The sequence below is a fragment of the Branchiostoma belcheri genome, unplaced genomic scaffold (assembly GCF_001625305.1).
Source record: "Branchiostoma belcheri isolate BF01 breed outbred unplaced genomic scaffold, Haploidv18h27 scaffold69, whole genome shotgun sequence".
NCBI lineage: Eukaryota > Metazoa > Chordata > Leptocardii > Amphioxiformes > Branchiostomatidae > Branchiostoma > Branchiostoma belcheri.
The window spans coordinates 983,876-1,005,067 of record NW_017804342.1 but is presented as its reverse complement, the minus strand read 5'-3'; the positions used below and the strand labels follow the sequence as shown (position 1 = coordinate 1,005,067).

General features: G+C 42.0%; 2 protein-coding genes across 2 annotated transcripts; one reads left to right on the top strand and one right to left on the bottom strand.

Annotated features, from left to right (window-relative positions):
• Positions 1–3,052: 3,052 nt before the first annotated feature.
• On the top strand, positions 3,053–10,456 carry LOC109484182 (eukaryotic translation initiation factor 5A-1-like). The gene is made up of 6 exons (XM_019787408.1): positions 3,053–3,217; positions 5,733–5,913; positions 6,643–6,747; positions 7,498–7,629; positions 8,606–8,691; positions 9,417–10,456. The coding sequence occupies exons 2-5, from the start codon at positions 5,749–5,751 to the stop codon at positions 8,669–8,671; spliced, it is 468 nt and encodes a 155-aa protein (XP_019642967.1). The 5' UTR covers positions 3,053–3,217; positions 5,733–5,748; the 3' UTR covers positions 8,672–8,691; positions 9,417–10,456.
• A 2,894-nt stretch (positions 10,457–13,350) lies between these two features.
• On the bottom strand, positions 13,351–16,402 carry LOC109484180 (EF-hand domain-containing protein D2-like). Its single transcript, XM_019787406.1, has 4 exons — positions 16,029–16,402; positions 15,277–15,424; positions 14,052–14,204; positions 13,351–13,580 (listed from the first exon to the last, which is right to left on the bottom strand). The coding sequence occupies exons 1-4, from the start codon at positions 16,214–16,216 to the stop codon at positions 13,428–13,430; spliced, it is 642 nt and encodes a 213-aa protein (XP_019642965.1). The 5' UTR covers positions 16,217–16,402; the 3' UTR covers positions 13,351–13,427.
• Between the last annotated feature and the right edge of the window lie 4,790 nt (positions 16,403–21,192).

Genomic DNA, 21,192 nt, shown 5'->3' with positions numbered 1-21,192 from the left:
TTAGCGTCATAAATCCCCAAAAGAGCCATTTATAAACTGGATAATAACTATTGCTGTGCGAGACATCTATCATTTGAGAAAGCGAAACAGAGATGCAAAATCTATGTATTGATGTATTAAATAATAATGCATGGATTTTTATATAGCTAAATCCGACCAAGGACATTATACAGCCCTTGATCCGACAAAGATATTTCCAACTTTTTCTAAAAATATGCAAAAAGCTTTCCTGTATTTCAGTCTTCAATAACATACTGCAAAATTTGTGTCATCCCAAAAAAGCATAACACAAGACCGTCATCACTCTACTCTACTCTACTCTACTCATCAGGTGAAAAAAGGACATATCGGCCAACATTCATTCTATCGGTATTGGAAACAAAGCTAGAAAATAGTAGAAATAGGCATTCGTTGAGTCAGTCAGTCAGTCGTTCAGTGAGTCATTCTATATTTGGAAACATATCAACACCTGGAGTCAAACACAACTAGGCTCTACCAGGCTTCGGGAGGCGACTGGAAGAGTAGAAATCAGCCAAATAGAGCCTCCCAAAGCCTGGTAGAGGCTAATACACAGCTAGTGCACTAGCATGGTACTATATTGATAAGGCGTGACGTCTACGTACATATTGTAACAGCCGTCATGCTATGATTTGATTTCTGTTCCAATGTTCCAACGGCTCAGAGAGAGGACAACTCGACAAGTATTATGTATGGCATCTACAATTTGCTTTGTCCTAAAATATGACACAAAAGTCTCATTTCAAGAATGATACCCGGTCCGCCACAAAGTATCAATTACATGTATCTAAAATCTCTCGAGGTACTCAATTTTTGGTTAACGTTCTTCGGATTTGACCAGAGAAGTTCCAAACAACGTCGCTAGGAGGCTCTTGGCAGCTGTTGGCTAGAAATTTTGTTGACTCATTATGGAGTTACTCTCATAAGGTATTATTATGTCTCCAAACATATTTACCGGTGGAATGATAGTCGGTAAAATAATTAAAAAAAACACAGCTATCTTTTTGCCTTTTACTCCACACTGCTTCCATCTGTAAGTCTGCTTTGAGATTTGCTATAAGGGTGCGTCCGAACCGCGAGTCCACCAGACCCTTTTGCAAGGGCTAAAAAGGAATGTAGCCTGCCAGGGGAGTTTGCCGGCCATAGAGGGTCCACTTTGCCTGATCGTCGAGCGCGTCGGCATATCTGAATGTGTCTGGCCATCCCGTGACGTAGGTTGTACCCCGTGTGATAGGCTGTGAGAAGTCGCTATCCTCTTTGATGTCCACAACTTGATGGGTTTTAAATATCGTCGACCCTCAAGTATAAGTTTGTAGGGATATATTTAGATGCATCTTTCCAATCCACCTTTAGCGTCCCATGGGTCTTATGCTTGTTTTATAGTTGTTTGAAAAGTAATAAAAGCATTTTTTTCACAAATGTCTCAGTCAGTGATGCTTTTCAACATTCAGTATGATGATTTGGCGTAACTGCAAGTTTCTATATATGTTTCTTTTGATACATAATAGAATGAACCTTGTTTCTTTCTTCAAGATCTCAGTTTTGAAAGCTTGCGGTGAAGAAAAGGCCATTGGTTTCAAGATGGCTAAATAACGCGTACGGCCGCTGTAGTTCCAGAACAGGCTGCTAGGGAACCCAAACATATATCGGATCCCACTTCTTGCGGAGCACAAGAGCTATTTACCATCTCCAACATTCGTGACCCTGGCATGTCCATATCACGAGATATTATATTGAAAGCTACATTACAATACCAAGCCGCCAGGGGCTCCAACATTTGATCATTTCGAGAGGTCTCATCAAAACCTACCAATATGCCAAATCGCAAGATAATCCACAAGTTAAGCCTTCTCGAGTTTATCGGCTTGACAGACGGACACACAAACGCACACACGAACGCTATACCGGAAACATAACCTTCTTGACAAAGGTAATAATATGATGCGAAATTTGTCATCTGAAAACACAAGATGACGAGCCAAGACCATGCTTTTTCAACATTCCAACATCCATTTTATCGGTATTGAAAACAGAAATCTCTAATAAAGACATTCATTCAGTCATTCACCACCCTCACTCGTTCACCATTCAGTCATTCATTCTTTACGGTCCATGTATATGGAAGCATTGAATAAGTGCACCTCAGTAGTCATAGATGATGTCCGGGATCCGCTAACTCACAATAGCATCTAGCATAGACATGGTACTGACTACAATAGTAAATTTCATCCTACAAATCTAATGTTCCGATAGCCTAAAGTCCAGCCTTGTTAGCTATAGGTTCGCTCCCAAAAAAATCGCTTCGCCCCAAGCCAGGCTGGATTTCAGGCTTATGTTCTGAACTACCTATGGTAGAGAGCACGATGATGGATATAAGGGACAGCATCTACAATTTGCTGTGGCCTATAGCTAATTAAATGACACAAAATTTCCTTTTTTCGCGTGGTACTCTAAAGTTTGATTCCTTGGATTTAATCCAAGTTCTAGAGAACGTCGCTAGAAGGCTCTTCGCAGCTGTGCACAAAATTGTATTGACTCAGTCATTGTCTATTGACTGTGGAGTTACTGACCTCCTTGCTATAAGGGTGTGGCCAAACAGTGAGTCATCTCCATAATTAATGTGGTTGTGAATGTTGAGTCGCGATCACTGTTGGCATAGTTCATAGTTCATATAGAAATTGGTCAAATAGGTAGGTAATATACCAGGGGAGCGGCAAACATGCTCCTGGTGGAGGCTAGTTTTGATATTGACGACGTCATTGACCAATATTTTAGTGCGATTTTTGATTCTGAGTTTCAGTTTCGTCTACTGGGTACCATCCGGATGTTGCTGCTTTTCTTTAAAGTTTGCTGACTAGCGCAGCAAAATCCGGAAGGTACCCAGGCTAGTTTCGTTGCTTCGTATCTGTAAAGGATTGCCTCATAATCTTCTCCTGTAATGCAATGCCCCCAAAATGTGTTGGAGAGAGAGAGTAAGTCTCTTCAATCATTACCAACAGATGTGCAATATTTTTGGGTAGGGAAACTAGTCGGTGTGGTCGCTAGGTGTCGCTCCTGAATTGCCTCATCATCGTTTCCAGTGATGCAATGCCCCATAGCGGGGGCAATTGCTGGTACCCCCCTCTACAGCACATTGGTGGCCATGAGTCAGCGCGCAGGCGCTCTCTGAGCCTCTTAACTTGCGCCAGCCAAGTCACATGTAAGCCGCTCTCTCTTTCTTAACATATTTTCATGTCTTTATCCCGTTATCCCGGGTGATGTTTCGCCCCACGTCTCTCTGACTAGTTCGTAGTCGCCATTAGGTGTTTTGTGGGGAATTTTGTAGGTTTTAAGCATCTCGGTGGGGAGTTTTTCAACTTTCGATGATCGCTGTTTCATTGTAGAGCCAGCGGCCATGTTGGTTCACCCCTGGCCAGGCATGGCTCCCATAGCACGGTTTCCCGCCGTTCTGCCGGCCGCAAACTCCCCGTTTTGGGCAACAACTTCGCACGATTCGCGTCAAACAATCCACAGACCGTAAAACGTTGAATTTGAGGGGCGGTTCGGCGTACGTGGGACGAGAAAGTTGTCGTTTTTGTTGGTCTCGGGGCCGCACCGGTGTGCTGGTGAACCGGATTGTGGGGGAGCACAGTTGTGAGGACAGAGGGGCCACGTTGGGGAGACTTGGGTGTGCCCGCACTCTGTCTCACCCAACTCCGTCGCCTTGAACTTGTCGTATGACCTCTTTTTCCCTCATAAGCCTACCCAAAGGGAGTTGTATACCTCTCTGTGTCGGTGGGACCGGTGTATCTTTGTTGTATGCAGCACGAGTCTCTATATCCGGCCGTTATGTGGCATATGCACGGCAGTTTCAGTCTGCACAGCCGACCTTTGACAACTCAAGATTTGCTATCGAATGTCAAATTTTTAGCATATTCTAGTCAAAACCACAGTGTAAAGAAATCGGGTTGAGACCATCTCCTTGCCATTCAAAACTTTGGCTTTTTTTTTAGTTATTTTAGAGTTATTTCTGGTGCTTGGTCATGAAAACAGGAACCTGAAAAGTTGTCAGCATATCATTATAACGTGGCATTTCCCAAACATCATTCTTTTACATATGGGAAGAGTTTGGGCATTTCCTTTTCTGTGCTCATGTTCTTTATGGCTAAGAAAAACAACAGTTGTGTAGGTAAGAAGTTATGTTTCCTTCTTTGTGTATGTGTGAAATTACTGACATTACACAAAAGTTTGTTGCTGTGCCGGTTAAAACACCCAAAATGTGCCTCAATCATGACTATGGCCACCACAACTCTGACACACTTGAAGTTGCTTCAACCTCTGGTTGTTCGAGTTGCTCAAAATAAAAGAAGGGCAACTAATTTCTGTCGTTATAGAATGTGAAAAATGTTACACCTTCTTTGCACTTCGGACTTTGGTAAACAGTTGATGTAGGCCACTGAATTAGCTAAATTTTTCTCTTGTTGTTGGCTTATTCAGTTTATTTCCTTGCTTCTGACACACAATATTTTACCAAGAGGACATAAAAAACAAAACAGGGCTGCAAAGAAAAATTTGAATCACACTTTGTTAGTTACCAGAAAGTGATTATGCCAAGATACCAACTTTACTCTTTGACTCGTATGACTTGTATATTGATGCTTCTAATGTTGTTGCTTTTAACTCCGAAAACTGATGGATTAAATTGGTGCATGCTTAGTTTCAACTTTTTTCAAACATTATCTGTGAGCCCTTCCATTTTCAATGTTAACTCTTGAATTTCAGTGGTGCATCTTCTATGGCATTAGCATTCTTCCCAATCCAAGTTGACTGTTGTAACATATTGATTTTCAATTTTATTGGGTTTTTGTATTATTGCCACCAACTCACCCGACACGTGCACTGCAAAAATTGTCCTGATTATTAATTTGTGAGGGATGACACTAAAAATGAACTGTGTTCCTGCCTTTTTTAGTATTGTCAATCAAGAATTTGAAACTTAGTGCAAGCTTTTTGTTTCTTTTTGTGGTAAAAAAAAGCATAGCTGAAAATGTCCTTCTGTAGCTCAGGCTAGAACTTGAAATTGAAGGCAAAAAGTTGATGATCAGGCATTATGTTATGCATATTATAGCACTGGGCGTTGTCCTTATATTCATCTGTCTGACGTTGAATGCTTATGAATGCAATATTTGAAGATGACTATTGCAGACAAGCTAGTACAGTAGATATTCTTCAATGAAGGTAATTGGGGGTTGGTAGTAACAGTGTTCACTTGCATGCACAGCTTGCCAAAAATCAAGAATCTATACTCTAATAATATATATCTACAGTCAAAGCATACAGGTACATTGAGAAACATGAGTGACAAAGTGTGCAGTTTAAATCCCCGAGTGGAAGAATAAAACCTTAACTTTTTACCCCCAAGAAGAACAGTCTTAACCCTTCTGTGGAGCCCATATATAATAACATATATATGGGTTCCACATGCAGCACCACTCATATATTATAGCACCCTGTATATGTATGATTTGGGGGTATTTCTTGAGCAACGCATCACACTGCAGCAAAGCACGATGAATGCGAAAGTAACTACGTCACCGTTGGGCAAAAAAGTTGGGTCTATGTCCAAATTGAGGCATAGAATTTTTAAATCATTGTGTAAAAAAATACCAGGAGGATAAGGGTAAATTAATCATACATGCTTTTACAACATCTGCTTTCTTCCCCACCTCTAACAGCTGACCCAGTACAACAATGGCAGACGAAGGAGATTTCGAACGCGTAGATGCTGGCGCTTCCTCCACCTACCCACAGCAGTGCTCTGCTCTGCGTAAGAATGGCCACGTGATGCTGAAGAACCGCCCCTGCAAGATCGTGGAAATGAGCACCTCCAAGACTGGGAAGCACGGCCACGCTAAGGTAAAACAACCTACTGGGTGTTGCAGTTCTCTAACCAGTGCCCGTTTTTCTTTCAGGAAACTGGAACTTTCTGTCAATTACCCAAACTTTGTAAGGTATGACGGAAAAAAAGTTCAAACCAATCCGTCAACCTTGACAGTCGAAAATCAACAAAAAGTCTTCAGTAGAATTATAAAAACATCCAAACAACGACTGGCAACCACTCAAAACCCCATGATTTGCCACTCAAACGTGGAAAAATTGCGTATTTGAACGCTTCAAAATCCAATCTTTCCTACGAACCTGGGCTGATGGAAAAAGAATTTGAGCTGGCTAGAACCCAGGGATGTTGTAAACTACTGTAAATTCATTTATATTAGTAGTGGAGATTTTACATCACCGTAAAAATGGGAAAAGAGTTTTTCATGGTTGAAGCAATTCTGTTGTACAGTAGAATACACTGGACAGGCATATTCGCATAGACCCAACATGAACACAAACTACGGTGTGCGCTATTATACTTATAGCTTTCCTTTGTACCGCAGCAGATCTTTTTTGTACACTTCTCGTCTTCTATGAAGTTATGTACAAGAAGTAACATGAGTTACCAAAGCGTGGAAGGTCGCAAATCTTTGCTCAAGTCAGACAAATTCTTGGAAGAAGTATGTCAGGAAAGACAGTGTAATCAAATACTGGATACACATGTATTACTTTCACTACTGCACGTTCTGAGTTATATTTTTGTTTCAGGTTCACTTAGTGGGAATCGACATCTTTACTGGTAAGAAGTATGAGGACGTGTGCCCTTCTACCCACAACATGGATGTTCCAAATGTCAACCGTCAAGATTATCAGGTGAGGCACTTACCACGTACCATAACATCACAAATGTATTTTAAGCCCAGGTTTCACAATATGGGATGTTGTTAAATGATAAGCACAGCATCACTTGAGATGACATGTTAGGTGACAATATTTTTTATTTTTCTGAACAAAGTAAAGACACCACAAAAATTTACCACAACTTCCAAACATTTACGAAAAAAATAAAACTCCACAACCCTTTAAACCTCTCAAAACCTACTCATTGCAGAAAAAGTCTAGACAAAGAAGTCCAACCCAGAAAGTTAAGCTTGTGTTCTGTGGCAATTTACAGAACTTGTTTTTACTTGTATGTTTGTCTTACAGCATGAATTTGCAAATAAATAAATAAATATCAGGGTTCTCACCAGGATTTTTTCACAGCGTAGGGGTCAGGTATAGAAGGGCAACTTTCTGCGGCGCGAGTCACGCACCGAGTCCCCAAAACATGGGCCTGATATTCTCCCCAAAAAATTTTGTAACTCATATTAACCACTTAAGACACTATTTATTGTTTATTGGGGGACAGATTTTGTTTTCCCTCTGTTATAGCTTCATTCTTAAGTTATATTTTCATTTTTTTAAAGATTAATGAAGCTTCTGCCCCCAAAAACCACCCCTACGCTGGTTGAAACACAGTGTAGGGGGCTAAATCACAGCATAGGGGATCAAAATCACAGCGTAGGGGGCCCCTACGCTCAAACAGCCTGGTGAGAACTATGTAATATATATATATTTCTTCAGCTGGTCGATATTGATGACAGCTACATGTCCCTAATGGATGACGGCGGAGATACACGCGACGATCTTAAAGTGCCCGAAGGTGATGTGGGCAAGGACATCACCACCCGTTTCGATCAAGGCGATTCGATTATGGTAAGTACTGCTCTAGATTCCTCTAAGTACTTCCATGAGTAGTTTCATCAGGTTGGTAAGACCCTGAGTAAAGAGACTCTTTTCACACTTCTCTCTGTCACCTTCCTCAGGGCAATTTTGACTGGTTCACATGGCATTTCATTTGGGAATGCAACTATAGCAGCGACACCTGTGCTGCAGTGCAATGTGAACCAGTCAGAATTGCCCCGAGGAAGGTGACAGACAGTCACCGAAATGTCGGCTGAAGAAAAGACTTGGTTGTGTAAAAAGAGTCTCTTTACTCCTCCAGGTACTGTAGATCGCATTATTTTTGCGGTAGCATAGTTTCGCCGTCCGAGAAAAATGGACATGTTTGCGGAACAAAGTATTGGCAGTGGCGTCACATACAGAAGAAATAAAGTCGATGAATTATTTGTCCGCATTAATGACAAATTCGCAAAGTGACAGTGGAAATCACGATAAAAGTACTACAAATATTAAGTGAGTTACAGTATCTCTGGTGTCAAATGATGTCAAAAATGGCCTAAGGTTTTTAAAAAGTCAACAGATTGTAGGGAGAGGGTTATCTTCATAGTGAAACTGTTCCCTTCAATAAAAGGAATTAGAATTTTTGTTTCACTGGAATTTTTGACCAAATCTCTCAGCTAGCTTACTGTGTGTAGACACACAACTCAAATCATTTCTTTGAGTTGGATAAGTTTACTTTTCACTGTAATTAACCAACTCAGATTAACTTTCATGCAAGCAATCCATATTAAGTGTTTCACAGGGCTTGTTTATTTAACAGTTGTTCAGATCCTTTTGTGGTTTGAAAAGTACTGAAAATTACTTTTTGTTGTAACAAATCTCTCAGGCAATTATGCTTTCCAAAGATTTATACTCCCACATTCAGAATGACAGTCTGTCATAACTGCAAGTTGATTTCTTTTGTTTCTCCTGATACATACGAAGAGTACGAACATTGTTTCCTTCCCAGGTCACAGTTTTGAAAGCTTGTGGTGAAGAATTGGCCATTGCTGTTAAGACCTCCACGGAAAAGTAAACTGGGCTTCTTCTTTGGAGGTAAGTCTTGAAGGAAACTCTTGACTAAGTTTTGTTAATTTCATCACAGCAGAACAAAAAACTTACTTTGGATGATGAAATCTGTATGTACTGCCTGGCCATTTTGTGGCACATTTTTGTCTTCATTTCATACTTGAAGCGTTTGCAATAGCCCAAAAACAATCTGTGAGTAGTCCGTTTATTATTTGTTATCGCCAATAGATAGCTAGACTAGAGCCTGCCTGCAATATGTAACAAGCAACTGTTTTCAGTCAGCAACACAACAGTTTTACCTCACAGAAATCAGTTTGATGTGGGATAGGGTTGATTAAAGTTAATACATAGAAAAGACAACCAAAAAATTGATTTTGAAAATCCAGTTTCACTGTCCTAAAATTACATTGGATAACTACTATTTCGGGCATTGATTAAGGTTAGACATTCAGGTAGAATGTTGCATAATACAACTACAAGAAAACTAAAATAAAAAGTCAAGCAACTGGATGTTTTGACTGCAAGGACTTTATCCAGTCACTTGATTATGATGGTTGAGCTGTGGGTTTGTGTGAATGTACAGAGTAGGTTGACAGCATGTGGGTCGGGGGAAGATAGGTGGAACGACAGGAATTGGGGGTGAATTTAGGTCACAAAAGTTGACAAAACCCTAGATAAAAGGATTTCGAGACCTGCTATCCAATGACATGCATCTGCTATTTGCTAATAAGTCATCTCTCTCTCTTCACCAGTTCTGTGGAGGCAACAGCATTGAGCTAACTTGGTGACAATGGAGATGATTGCTTCTGCATCATGTTCCATCCTGCTCAGGCACAACAACAATAATAAAAACAAGAACTGGACTTCCCGGCTTTACACTTGCTTCCTGTGGCCACAACTCTACCAACAACAACCAAGATGCAACGTTTCCTGCATTACTGTACCCGTGTACAGATCAGATCCTTTAAAAAAAAACTGTTTCATGAAATCTTCCAGCATTGCTGATCCCTGTAGTGTCGTCATTGTTCTAACGTAGTTTTTTTTCTTTGTTTCCTTGTGTTGTTGCAAACACTTGGCCAGTCCCCGAAATGATACGACAGTCTTTACAACTGTACAAAATGATAGAAATGTACTGTAGTGTAAATTGTATCCATCTCTTGTCCATTTGTAACGTTTCAAATCCTGCACAGGTTATTATTTTTTGTTTCTTCCTTGGTGTGGCAAGCAGGCGAATCCCAAGTTTTCAGCAATCACATTGTCTGCACTACTTTGGGCACTTTGTACTTCACCCCAAGACCGTAACCTGAGTGAGAAAGATGGCGTCATCTCTTGCCTTGCTCGACAAGTTTCTATGGTTACAGGCAGAGATGAGCTCTCTTTCTTACTGCAGACGGAGGTCGGAGGTTACGACCTTGGAGAGACTGGGTGCAAAAGGCCCTGACCTTGGCGAGACTTGGGTCGTCTGCTTGGGTTGCTGGTAGTAAAGCCGTGGGGGGAGGGGGAAAATGGATTGGGTAGGAGGAAAAAAGAGCCACTTACTTACTGATGTAGCGTTAATAATCTTGTGTCTGCTGCCAGACCATGCCTTGGGCCTTCACACACTTACTACTGGGATTTATCAGACAGAAATCCAATAAAAAGACATGAACCAAATGGGAAGTTTCAGACTGTCAGGCTTGTTTGTGACGTTAGCTTTAAATTAAGAACTTCTTAGTGATAATGTCGGTAGATGGATGGTGGCACTACGGAATCCTGTGAACCGAAATTAACTAAGAAATCGTTTGCATCAAAATGTTGTCTGATGAAGTTTTTTTTTATTTCCTATATGTTGTGTGTTCTCACCGATTTCTTGCATTCTTGATTCGATGGTGCCTTTAAGGTTTATCTGCTAGTAGATGTACACAGGTGTAGGGAGCATTACAAAATGTGGGAAAGTGCAAAAAGTAGCATTTTCAGTACATTGAAATGAGACATTTGAGATCTGTGTCTTTGTTTCACTGGTAGTGCATTATTGTGAAGAACCACATTTGTGAAAATAATATGTTAACTTGTTGAAGCCAATTTTTTTTTCTTTCTCCAGGAAGTGGCTCAGGGCCCCACTTCCTATTGTAGCAGGCAATTTATAATTGTGCTTTTTAAGGACATTATATAATGTCCTTGTGCTTTCTAAATCCTATACAGATAATGTTTTCACAATATTTTTTCGGCCCAAGGGACAATTGTGTAAAGTCAGATGTGTTTTTTGTGTAATGGCCCACGGGACTGCCCTGCCGAGGTCGGGAAATGTGGCATTTCTCAGAGCAGAAAAAGAAGCAATCTGTTTCACAGCTCCAGCCCAGAGGCATTGCCAAAAATTGGGTGCACAAATAGTGTGAACACTGCTAGCAAACCGATTTACTGAATGGAAACCTATTTTCCATTTGTGTGGTCTAGGTGGGAAATTTAGGCCAGATAACATTTTCAGTGATAAAGTCCCTTTTGTAGAGCGCAGATGTGTTCTATTTTCTAAGGTACATTTTGAACGCAGGCATACTCACATAGAAACTCCTTTGCACATGCTCGGTTGCTGTCAACTTGTTTGTCTGACTTGTATGTTAATGAAGACTTTCTGCAACTCGGAATCACTAGCAATGTGTTTATACGTGTAATTGGTAGGAAAACCTGTCTTGATAGTACCATATTGAAAATGATTAGACTTGGTAGCTTGTTATGGTACTGCAGAGGAATTTCTGATTTGATCTCTTACCTAGACATGCTAGGTTCACAAATTTTGGATGGTAAATTGGCTATTCCTGCATATAAGTTAACGTTCAATATGATGATCTACCTTCATAGTGGCACGCCTAGGTTTTTGCTGGTGCGCCTAAATTTTTCGGGTAGCACCAGTGCTCCTAATTCATATAAAAGTTAGTCTATAGCTGTATGGGATAACATACATGTTAGCCAAAACCTGGGCATAAGCCAGCTATAAGGAACGAAGAGCACAGCCCATAATTGGCAAGTGAAAAAATTCTGCCTTTGTTGGTGGAAGAGACACCGCCTTGCCTCGGCAGTCCCCCTGGGTGGAAAAGGGTTAAAAATAAAGCAAACCTGGGACTTAACTCTCTATACGACTGAATTTGGCTCTTTCATTGGTCCTAGTTATCCTCCAAGCAGACCCTTGGTGGCTGCAATACAGTATAAAATTGACAAGGCAGTATTCGTAAACAAGTTACAAGTACAGAAACGAAAGCCTGATAAAATGCCGAAAATTACATTAAACCTCTGCTGGAATACTAGGTTCTTAGTCAGGCACTAGTGTATTGCTGTTATTCTGTAGCACTAAGTTTTTTCTATTGATCAACTTGACAATGAATTTAACCCAACACAGACAAAACTATCTCTTTTTTTTCTACCTCCATGGTTACATGTCCAAACCCCTCAAAGGTGATAAGCTCAGAAATCTTGCTGCACTGAGCACAAGACTTCACAGGGGGCACTGCTGAGTTAAAATGTAGTCCGGGGTTTTGACAGACACAAAATGGTACATGTATCTTGGGCCTAGGAAACAAAATGTTGTTTACAGTTTAAATTAGGGTTGGTAGGTAGGGATTATCTTTTTTTTTAGTCAACTTACTAGTATTCACTAGTGATCCAACTTGTAATCCAACTCATACAATACAGTTTAACAAAGTAAAACTTGCATGAGGACACATATTTTCAATGTCAATGTTGTAAAACTGATTGTACAACGTTTCATCACTCAGGTGTCAGGTCATGTAGCTAGAAAAGGTTGATCAGCTTAAAAAAATTTATGTCCCTTGCAGGGGTCCACACAAAGAAAAAGGCTAGGGTCAGCAGTTTTTTCTATGGTCGGTTGGAAAACAGGAAACACATTTTTTCCTAGGCCTTACCATCTGTATAGCTGGTATATATATAAAACTGCCCCTGGGTGTAACATACCAGCTTTGGTGATGCAAATACCTCATCTCCAAACATCCTTTGATTGGTTGATGGTCGGGAAATTTCTGAATGTGTGAAATTTCTGAATGACAGGCCGAAGTGAAAGTATGAGGATGCCATTTGTTCACTAGAATGAAGCAGGCAAAACAACATAAGGTCCTAATGGAATCTTTTAAAAGGCAGCTAGGGGCAAAGAATGACGGATAACACGTGCTGACAGATAAAGACACTTTATTCTGATTATTTAACATCAGAGAGTCACATGTTTTCCTTGGAACATGAAGTATTGACTATGAGATTGACAAAAACAATCTCAGTCAAAAAGCCAGCAATGTCACAGGCTATATGTCATATTTTGTCACTTCACTGTTGAACTTATACACTTTTATAATGTGGCTGTAACATGGAAAAAGGTACTACCAACTTGGTCAGCAAAGTTAAAGCCAACTAGCTACAGTTTCGACAGGTTGACTTTCTCAAAGCTTCGTTTTGCTACTTAGTTATGAACTTGAAAATCTGAAAGGTATGTTTTGAAGGTTAAGCTTTACAGTATTGAAAATCACAGGTGAAGACTAGCTACTCGAACTGCATGGTTTGTTACAAAGATAAAACTTTACAGTAGTGAAAATTACTGGTGAAGACTAGCCATTTGAACTGCATAGTTTGTTACAAAGATAAAACTTTACAGTAGTGAAAATTACTGGTGAGAGCTTAGCTACTCGAACTGATTTGTTACAAAGGTTCAAAATCACTGCTGCTCAAACTGGTTGGTTACAGAAGTTCGACTTGATAAGTACTGAAAATCACAGGTGAGGACTTGGCTACTCGAACTGTCCGGCCCGTGCCTTGAAGGCGGCTTTGCGCTGTTCCTCGGCTTCCTTCTCCGCCTTCTCCTGCCGTTTGCGCTCGTAGTCCAGCCGCTGCTGCTCCTGGATCTCCTGTTGGTACTTCTCCTTGTCTGCATCTTCGTTCATCTGAGACATAGGAGGGGAGGGGGGTCGTTAGAAAAGTCCCTGCCACCAAGTAGTACACTAACTATATACAATGTTTAGTGTTAGATGTGCAAAGATTAGGATTAACAAGTCATGAATTGTAATGTAGCCAGCTGCTGCTGCGCAACATGCAGGTGTGTTATGCCGAGGGTATACAGATACAGAATTGTGGTGTGAGACCCATGAGAAGGGCCCTGCATGGGGGGGGGGGTAGTGATTATGAACTTTTTGAAATTTTCACCGCCGAATATGAGCTGATTATGAACTGGGCTAAATCATTTGAGTCTTGAATTACGTTGATTTAATTTTTGGTCAGCTGCCTACAGATTACCTTCATTTATGAGTAGAGAAATATGGTGTGAGATCTATGAACCATGAAAAATCCGGGTTTTACACAGTTGCACTACATTCTGATGACATGCTCTCGAATGATGATCTCACAGATGTTTTTACCTTGGATTCGAAGAACCCCTTGGCTCCTCCGACGCCGGCTGCCTTCTGTACTTTGATGGAGGCTCCAAACTTGCTGTGGGCCTCCACCAGTTTGGCCAGGCCTGAGCCCTCCGGCATCTCTCCCTTCATTACTTTACTCCACAGGTACAACCACTGGGAAACACAACATGGAGGGAGTACATGATTTGACAGATTCAAAAGTTAATGTAGTGATTGATCCTTAGTCCTAACCCTTATCCCTGACTATTACACATCACAAATAAAACAGTTCATCTTACTTCAGTATGGGCTATGGCTGTGCCAATTTGCAAATTAGGAAATATATGCAATATAAAAACTTACAAAAAATGCAAATATTTGACAGGCACTTTCATTGGTTGAACACACTCTCATTGGTTGAACCGCTAATAGCCATTCATTGGTTGAACTGGTAATTACATTGAACAGTCAGGATTGGTCTGATAGTGAGTGAGTTGACCTTAAACCACCTCCATATGCTTGTTGACTTTGCCCTTTCTCTAACCTTTCTCATGTTAGCTTCATCTTCCCTCTCATGTTGACCTCACTTATCACGGGTGCAATAAATTTGGCCCAATTTCACATCTTGTCTAGTTTTGTCGCATGAATGAAAAGAATTCCAAAGTCAAGTTCTTAAAGGCTATTTACTGGTAATGGGAAACAAACAAACAACCCCAGGTTCAAAATACCATCTCTATACCATAAATTCTGAGTGGTGCAGGTAATTTTCATTGTTACCTGCAACTGTGCAACTATGCAGAGTTCGAGTATTTTGAGCATTGGGCTCCCACCCCAACCATGTTGACTGGTTAGGCCATGTTGATTTGATTATATGGATGACATCCTCTGGGAACCCCAAAACTGACGCGAGCGTGCGAATAAAAAAAAGTTTGGCAAAAAAAATGTTTTCTTGATTATGAAATCTACCTGGTTGAACAAATGACTAAACACACTGTATACTGGTAGTATGGCGAATAATAATAGTAAGACTCTTCATTTTCATTTCTTCACATTTTCTTCTTTTCCTGATTTTGGCTTTCTATGACATAAGTATCGTTTTTCAATACATTTTTTGCAACATACGACATATATTCACTCATTTCACCGTATGTATACTTGAAAACAGACAAACATTCAAGTGCACAGATGTCATCCATATACTAGTAATCAACTCAACGTGGCCTTATGGAAACAAACACCCTCTCACCTCTCTCATGTTGATCTTGCCGTCCTTGTCTTCGTCCACCTCCTTGATGATGGCCTTGAGCTCCAGGTGAGTCATGGGGTCTCCGCGTTTCTCCATCAGCCTCTTCAGCTCCTCATAGCTGATAAACCCGTCCTTATCCTCATCACTCCTGCACAGTCACAGGGAGGAGAGAAATGATTAATTCATTACAAATGGCTGGATTGTGGTTTCTACAGTGTTTCTTAGACGTAGCAGCCATATGAGGATAAACTTAACCTGCAAGCTCTTATAGTCTCCACCAGACTCCTTTGCAGGCTGAATAAATAGTAGAGGGGGATCATTTATCAGAGGAGTTGGCCGGCCATAGAGGGTCCAGCTCATTCATCCATCCATCCATTCATTTATTCATAGTTGTTACGTTGTGAAAACCGTAGCCTCTACCAGCAGGTTTCAGATGCTATGTCCTTTCACGTTTTGGAAAGACACTTTACACGACTTTCTTCACTTCAACCAGGTGTAAAATGGGTTGGGAAACAATACCGTGCCCCAAAGATCCAAGGGCCAGTTGAACACTGGAATGTTCGAAACAAGTTCGAATACTGCCGCGGCGCGCCAGTCTACTTGTATTTTGTCGTACAAAGGCCCAGAATAACACGACAAGAGAGAGTGGCAAATTAAATCCTACGCGAACTAAGTTGAAGAAAGTTCGCACAGTTTCTGAAGTACAAGAAGAACCCAGAATTTTGTATAGGATTTGCAAAACGTCCACTTACTCTTGAAACAGCTCTTCATACTTCTTGCACTGCTCGCGAGAGAAGTAGTCGGAGAACTCGGGCCACGGGTGGGCGAACTTCTGGTTCGGATCTTCGTACTCCCGCATTTTCTTCGGCTCGTCCGTCGCTGAGCCGTCGGCAATTTTCGCCTGCCGGGCGAGTCTGTCAGCAAGCTCGTTTTCGGCCATTTTCGCGGGAAAATTTCGCGCAAACTACTAAAATAACGTCTGTGTGGAGTGTACCTAAAAGTCACGGTGCTCACTCAGTGCACTATACTCGACTTGTGGTCACTAGTGCTCACTGCACTGGCTTATTCTGATGTCATAATAGTATAAAAACGTTTTTAATTCGACGTCATAGACAGAGCAACGGGCAAACCAAAACTGGCGTTCCGCGTTCTTGTTCTAGAACATCCATCCCGGCGTAGAATTCTTACCTCCGAGAGATCGCTTGGTTAGCGAGATTTTTAGCATTTCAAGATTGATGGCATTTTACCACTGTCGTTCTTGTCTTGACTTGTGTTCTTTGGTACTCTCCAAGCAGAGGTTGATTTTTATATATGCCCCGTTGTTTGTCGGGGGTAGCGACAAAAAATGGGGCATATATAAAATAAAAAGGTAACGATCCTCCCCCATCAACCTTTTCTGGAGAGTATTCTTTGGGGGTATTCATTGTTGTCATACCCCAGTGAACTATTGCGAACCCAAACCAACTTGTTTCGTGGTAAATTTGGTGGGAAATTTGAAGATATGATGCAATGATATGATACAATCTTACATCATTCAAACAACTTTTTTTTCTATTTATTCAATGTTAACTTCCATCGATATCAAATCAAAATCCGAAGTCCTACGGATGCTCGTATTCCGTAACCTGGATACTAGCCAATGTCAATTTTCAATGTCAATGCGATACTGTCTTGGAACCACCAAAAGATCTGCTTGGAGAGTAACTTTACCACCCGAGGCCCTGTCCCAGCCCCTTTTCAATAGAAGTCCATAGACCATAAATTGCTTATTAAAAGCTGTTTGACACTGCTTTTGGTGTTGGTGAGTGAAAAAAAAAAACAGATATCGGTAGGAAAACTGTAAAACTTAATGTGAAGCAGAGACCCGAAGTTGAAGCGTCCCAGCATGTTGACCTTGTCAGTCATGTGTGGTGCCACATGTCTACTTCCCTCCCCTCTACTTCCTTCCTGCTTATACCTTCCTGCTCCCTTCAGTATATATACGTTTAGAACTTCATGAATCAACAGAAATCACCGCAGAATCTAGCCTTTTTTTGCAGGCGTTCCTCCAGGTTTGATCAGAAAATCAGCCCCCCGAACGCCTGCATAGGAGCCTACGGAGAATCCTCCCGACACGGCACCGCCATCTGTGGTTCCCCCAGATTTCGTCGAGAACCACTCCCCAGTCTGCTTAAACAGGGATCAACAAAAATCGCCGGAGAATCCTTCCGGCATGATGCGGCACCGCCCTTCTTGCTTCCCTCAGATTTCGTCGAAAACCACTCTCCCATCCGTTAATTTAATTAGATATGTATGACATTAACAGTGATGCAATTCCACTCCATGGCGACAGAACAACAACAAAATGACTAGTATCATGGATGTGAAATCTGTCTGATATTGATATTTACTGCCATTTCTTAGCACATTTTTGTCATCATTTAATACTTCGTGAAGCGTTTGACATAGCCCCAAACAAGCTACGTGGGAAGAAATAGCCCCAAAACAAGCTACGATACGGAATAGGCAACTTTTTTCCGTCAGCGACATCACATTTTTGCCAAACCAAAGTCAGTGAAAGCGATCATCGGCAGAGAAAGGGGGTGAGTGGCAGAATTAAATCATAAAGCTGACTTTGCGCAGCGTTGAGTCATTCTTAGAAATGCTCTGTTATTCTTTCCCGTAAATCTACAGTTGGACACATTTCAAAACGACTATACGTTGTGATAACGGGGGCTATCGGATCGCGGAGATAATTCTAGACAGTTAAACACTAGTACATCTGTCACTGTATAAAGTAGAGTGGATTCATTCCTCAAGCTGACATGTGCACACCACAGTCATCCCTCAGTAATTATAAGACATCTGGAGCCGCATAGTTCCCGTTTAGAACTTTTGTTCAGCCTGTCACATGTCTGTGGGCTTCTTCAAGTGTACAGCAGCTAAATACTACACTAGTTCATAATGTTCTCACTTTATATCTTTCTGGTGCTTATCGGTATACGCGTACATGTGTGTGCGCTCCCGTCACATATAGCTGAATATGGCTAGCCTCTACCAGGCTTCAGGTGCGGCAAACTGTTTTCTCCAGCCGACCAAACTCCCTTGGCATGCTGTCTCTCTATAGCAATTTGGCCGATTTCTACTCTTTCCAGTCGAAGCCTGGTAGAGGCTAGATTATGGATCATTATATGGCCTCCCGAACACTGCCGAACTGTCCCAACCATGGTTAGAAGTAGGTCGGGAGCAAGGTCGGCCGGTGTTCGTCCAGGTCGGCTACTGTTCGGCTTCGCCAGCTAGCCGAGTGTTTGAAAATGTTCGGGCGTGGACGGGTAGGTTCTACCAGGGTTGGCTGGTGTTTGGGAGTAGGTCGGTGCGTGGTTGGCAGTCAATTTGACTCAAATTCAACTCAAAGTCGACTTGATTCGTATATAAAGGTAGGCCATGGCACAAGGTCCTTAATCTGTCGACCAGACTGCTCCCGGTCTAACTAACTAACCTTGGTGGTCGGGGGAGGGTTCTGATAATACTACATCTGTCACTGGTGCCTGAGGCGTGGCAAGGGCGTGTCCATTAGTCACTTAATGGCTAATGGACACTCCTCTGGCCGATAGATAGTGCCTTGCCACCGTATGATCTGCTTAGAGATTACGGTAAACCGCGCCCACCGTTCGCCTGGCATTCCCGACTGCCACTGCCGTGCCTGAATGTGACAACTCAGCGCCTCTGCGGTAACACGTGGGACCTGCGTGTGTACGTGACTGTGAACGACGGTGTTTCCAAGAAGTCAATGCTTTTCACCAAGATCGAATCTCCCACTACTATAGTGGCCGTGGACTAGCACTAGCCTCTCCCAGGCTTCGGACTTAGAGGTAGCCTCACGCGGCCTGGAACAGAAACCCCAGCCCTGTCCTAGGCTTAAACTTTGTTATGGCGGCAGAAACCGAGAGTAGAAATTGGCCATATATATATATAGAGAGAGAGAGACTGATAATGAGTACCATTTTTTATTTATATTCACCACAAAACAAGGCTCATAGGAGCGACCAGATTGCCGGTTTGGGTTTCTATACTAGACAATGAGGACAGATGTTTGTTGGCCTTTGACTTTGACCATTTTGCAAATATATTCCTTGGAGGACCAACTCCCATAGCCCTGACATGTTATCTGCTTATTTGCCTAATTTGGCCAATCCCTACTCTTTCCAGCCACTTCTGAAGCGTAGTAGAGGCTATGAATCAAGTTCAGCTGGCATGGCACGGAAATTCACTACTTGTGATCGTCAACTCATGAATTTCCTGAAAAAAAAGTTGTAGGCCTGTCATGATATTTTCCGTGAAATATGTAACGAACTGACTGCTTGAACTGTCACTCGTCCGCCAGGATTTCCCGCCTTTGACGTCATAAAGCTTAATGAGGTCTAATGTCTTGTGTGTACGTGACTCGCTACTCGTCCGTACATATCTGGTGTGCGTGAATCTCTAAGCAGACGTTGGGGGTGGAAGCCGTTACATTTTCTGATGACTGTTGCTTTGTTTTCCGACTCAGCGAGAAGATAGAGAAGTTAGAAAATGCTTCCACCCCAACTACACACACACACACACACACACTCACTCACTCACTTACTCACACACACACAAACACACACACACATGCAAACACACACACACACATGCACACACACAAGAACATGATGCGCATACACACAGAGAGACACATACACTAGTTCTCAATGCACTGTCACTATGGCGAGTTACTAGTATTCTATGTCAGAATAGTTTTAAAACGTCATATTATAAACATCACATGTTCCCGAAAGATCGCTGAGACTGGTGGGCTCACGACCAATGCCACGTGCCTAGGATGTGCGGTCCGCCCACATTTAATACCTGTACAGTAGATTCACCTCAAAACAATGCGCTCTGTGTCCCTGACCGAACGTAACGCCGCATAACACGATTATGCATCCTCGATCACACCTACAGACTGCAAATGTCACGGTGTCATTGCGGGACACAATGAGTGTTACCTAAGTTCATGTTGTAGTCATAATGTCAATGCCATCTGCGGTCGTCTTTGCGCTGTGACCATATCAAATGATGCTGATCAATAATAATTAGCTATTTTCATTTTTCCTGATGTCGAAGCGCTGGAGAAATGGAGAAAATCAGACGGTGTAGGTCTCGGTTACTTTGTTAATTAAACAAGCCAGCTGGAAAGATACCGTATTGTGGCCGGTAAAATAGCCTCTACCAGGCTTCGGAAGCGGCTGGAAGAGTAGAAGTTGGCCAAATAGACAGATGTCAGGGGAGTTAGTCCGCTAAAGGTGTATTCAGGGGTGGCAAGTGTACTCCTTCAGCTGACCCTGGCATGTTATCTGTCTATTTGGCAAATTTTACTCTTTTCAGCCGCTACCGAACCCTGGTAGAGGCTATTTAAAACACCTCTAAGCCGGCGTATGGAATGGGTACCAGGCTAACATCACCATACCTGTTACTCAGAAGGGAGTCTCAGCAGACTCAGCTGTAAACATGGTCCTGTGTTATATATTATGCCGTAGGGCATAACCGCAGTATGGGCCTATGTCTGCCACATCCGTATTTGTCTTCGTCAGAAGGACTATGAAATTGTCTCGCCGGAGTGTGGGGAACTGCGGATTTTGCGATATAACTCTGGAAGGCATGATTCGACGTCCATGATTTTTGGCAGGCAGATTACCATTGTTGAGGCCAAATTCAAGTACAAGTTTCGGCTTCGTGGGGGGTCCGTGCGTCACGTTAGTGCACCTTTTGTGTTTGTGGCTTGTTAGCAAAATAACTCAAGTATTTGTAAAATGTTGATTATAATTCTTGGTGTGGTGCTAACTATTGTCGGGACCAAGGTTAAGTTCGTTACTGAGCTTCGTGGGGGGTTTCGTTGTGACTACAGGGGGCATT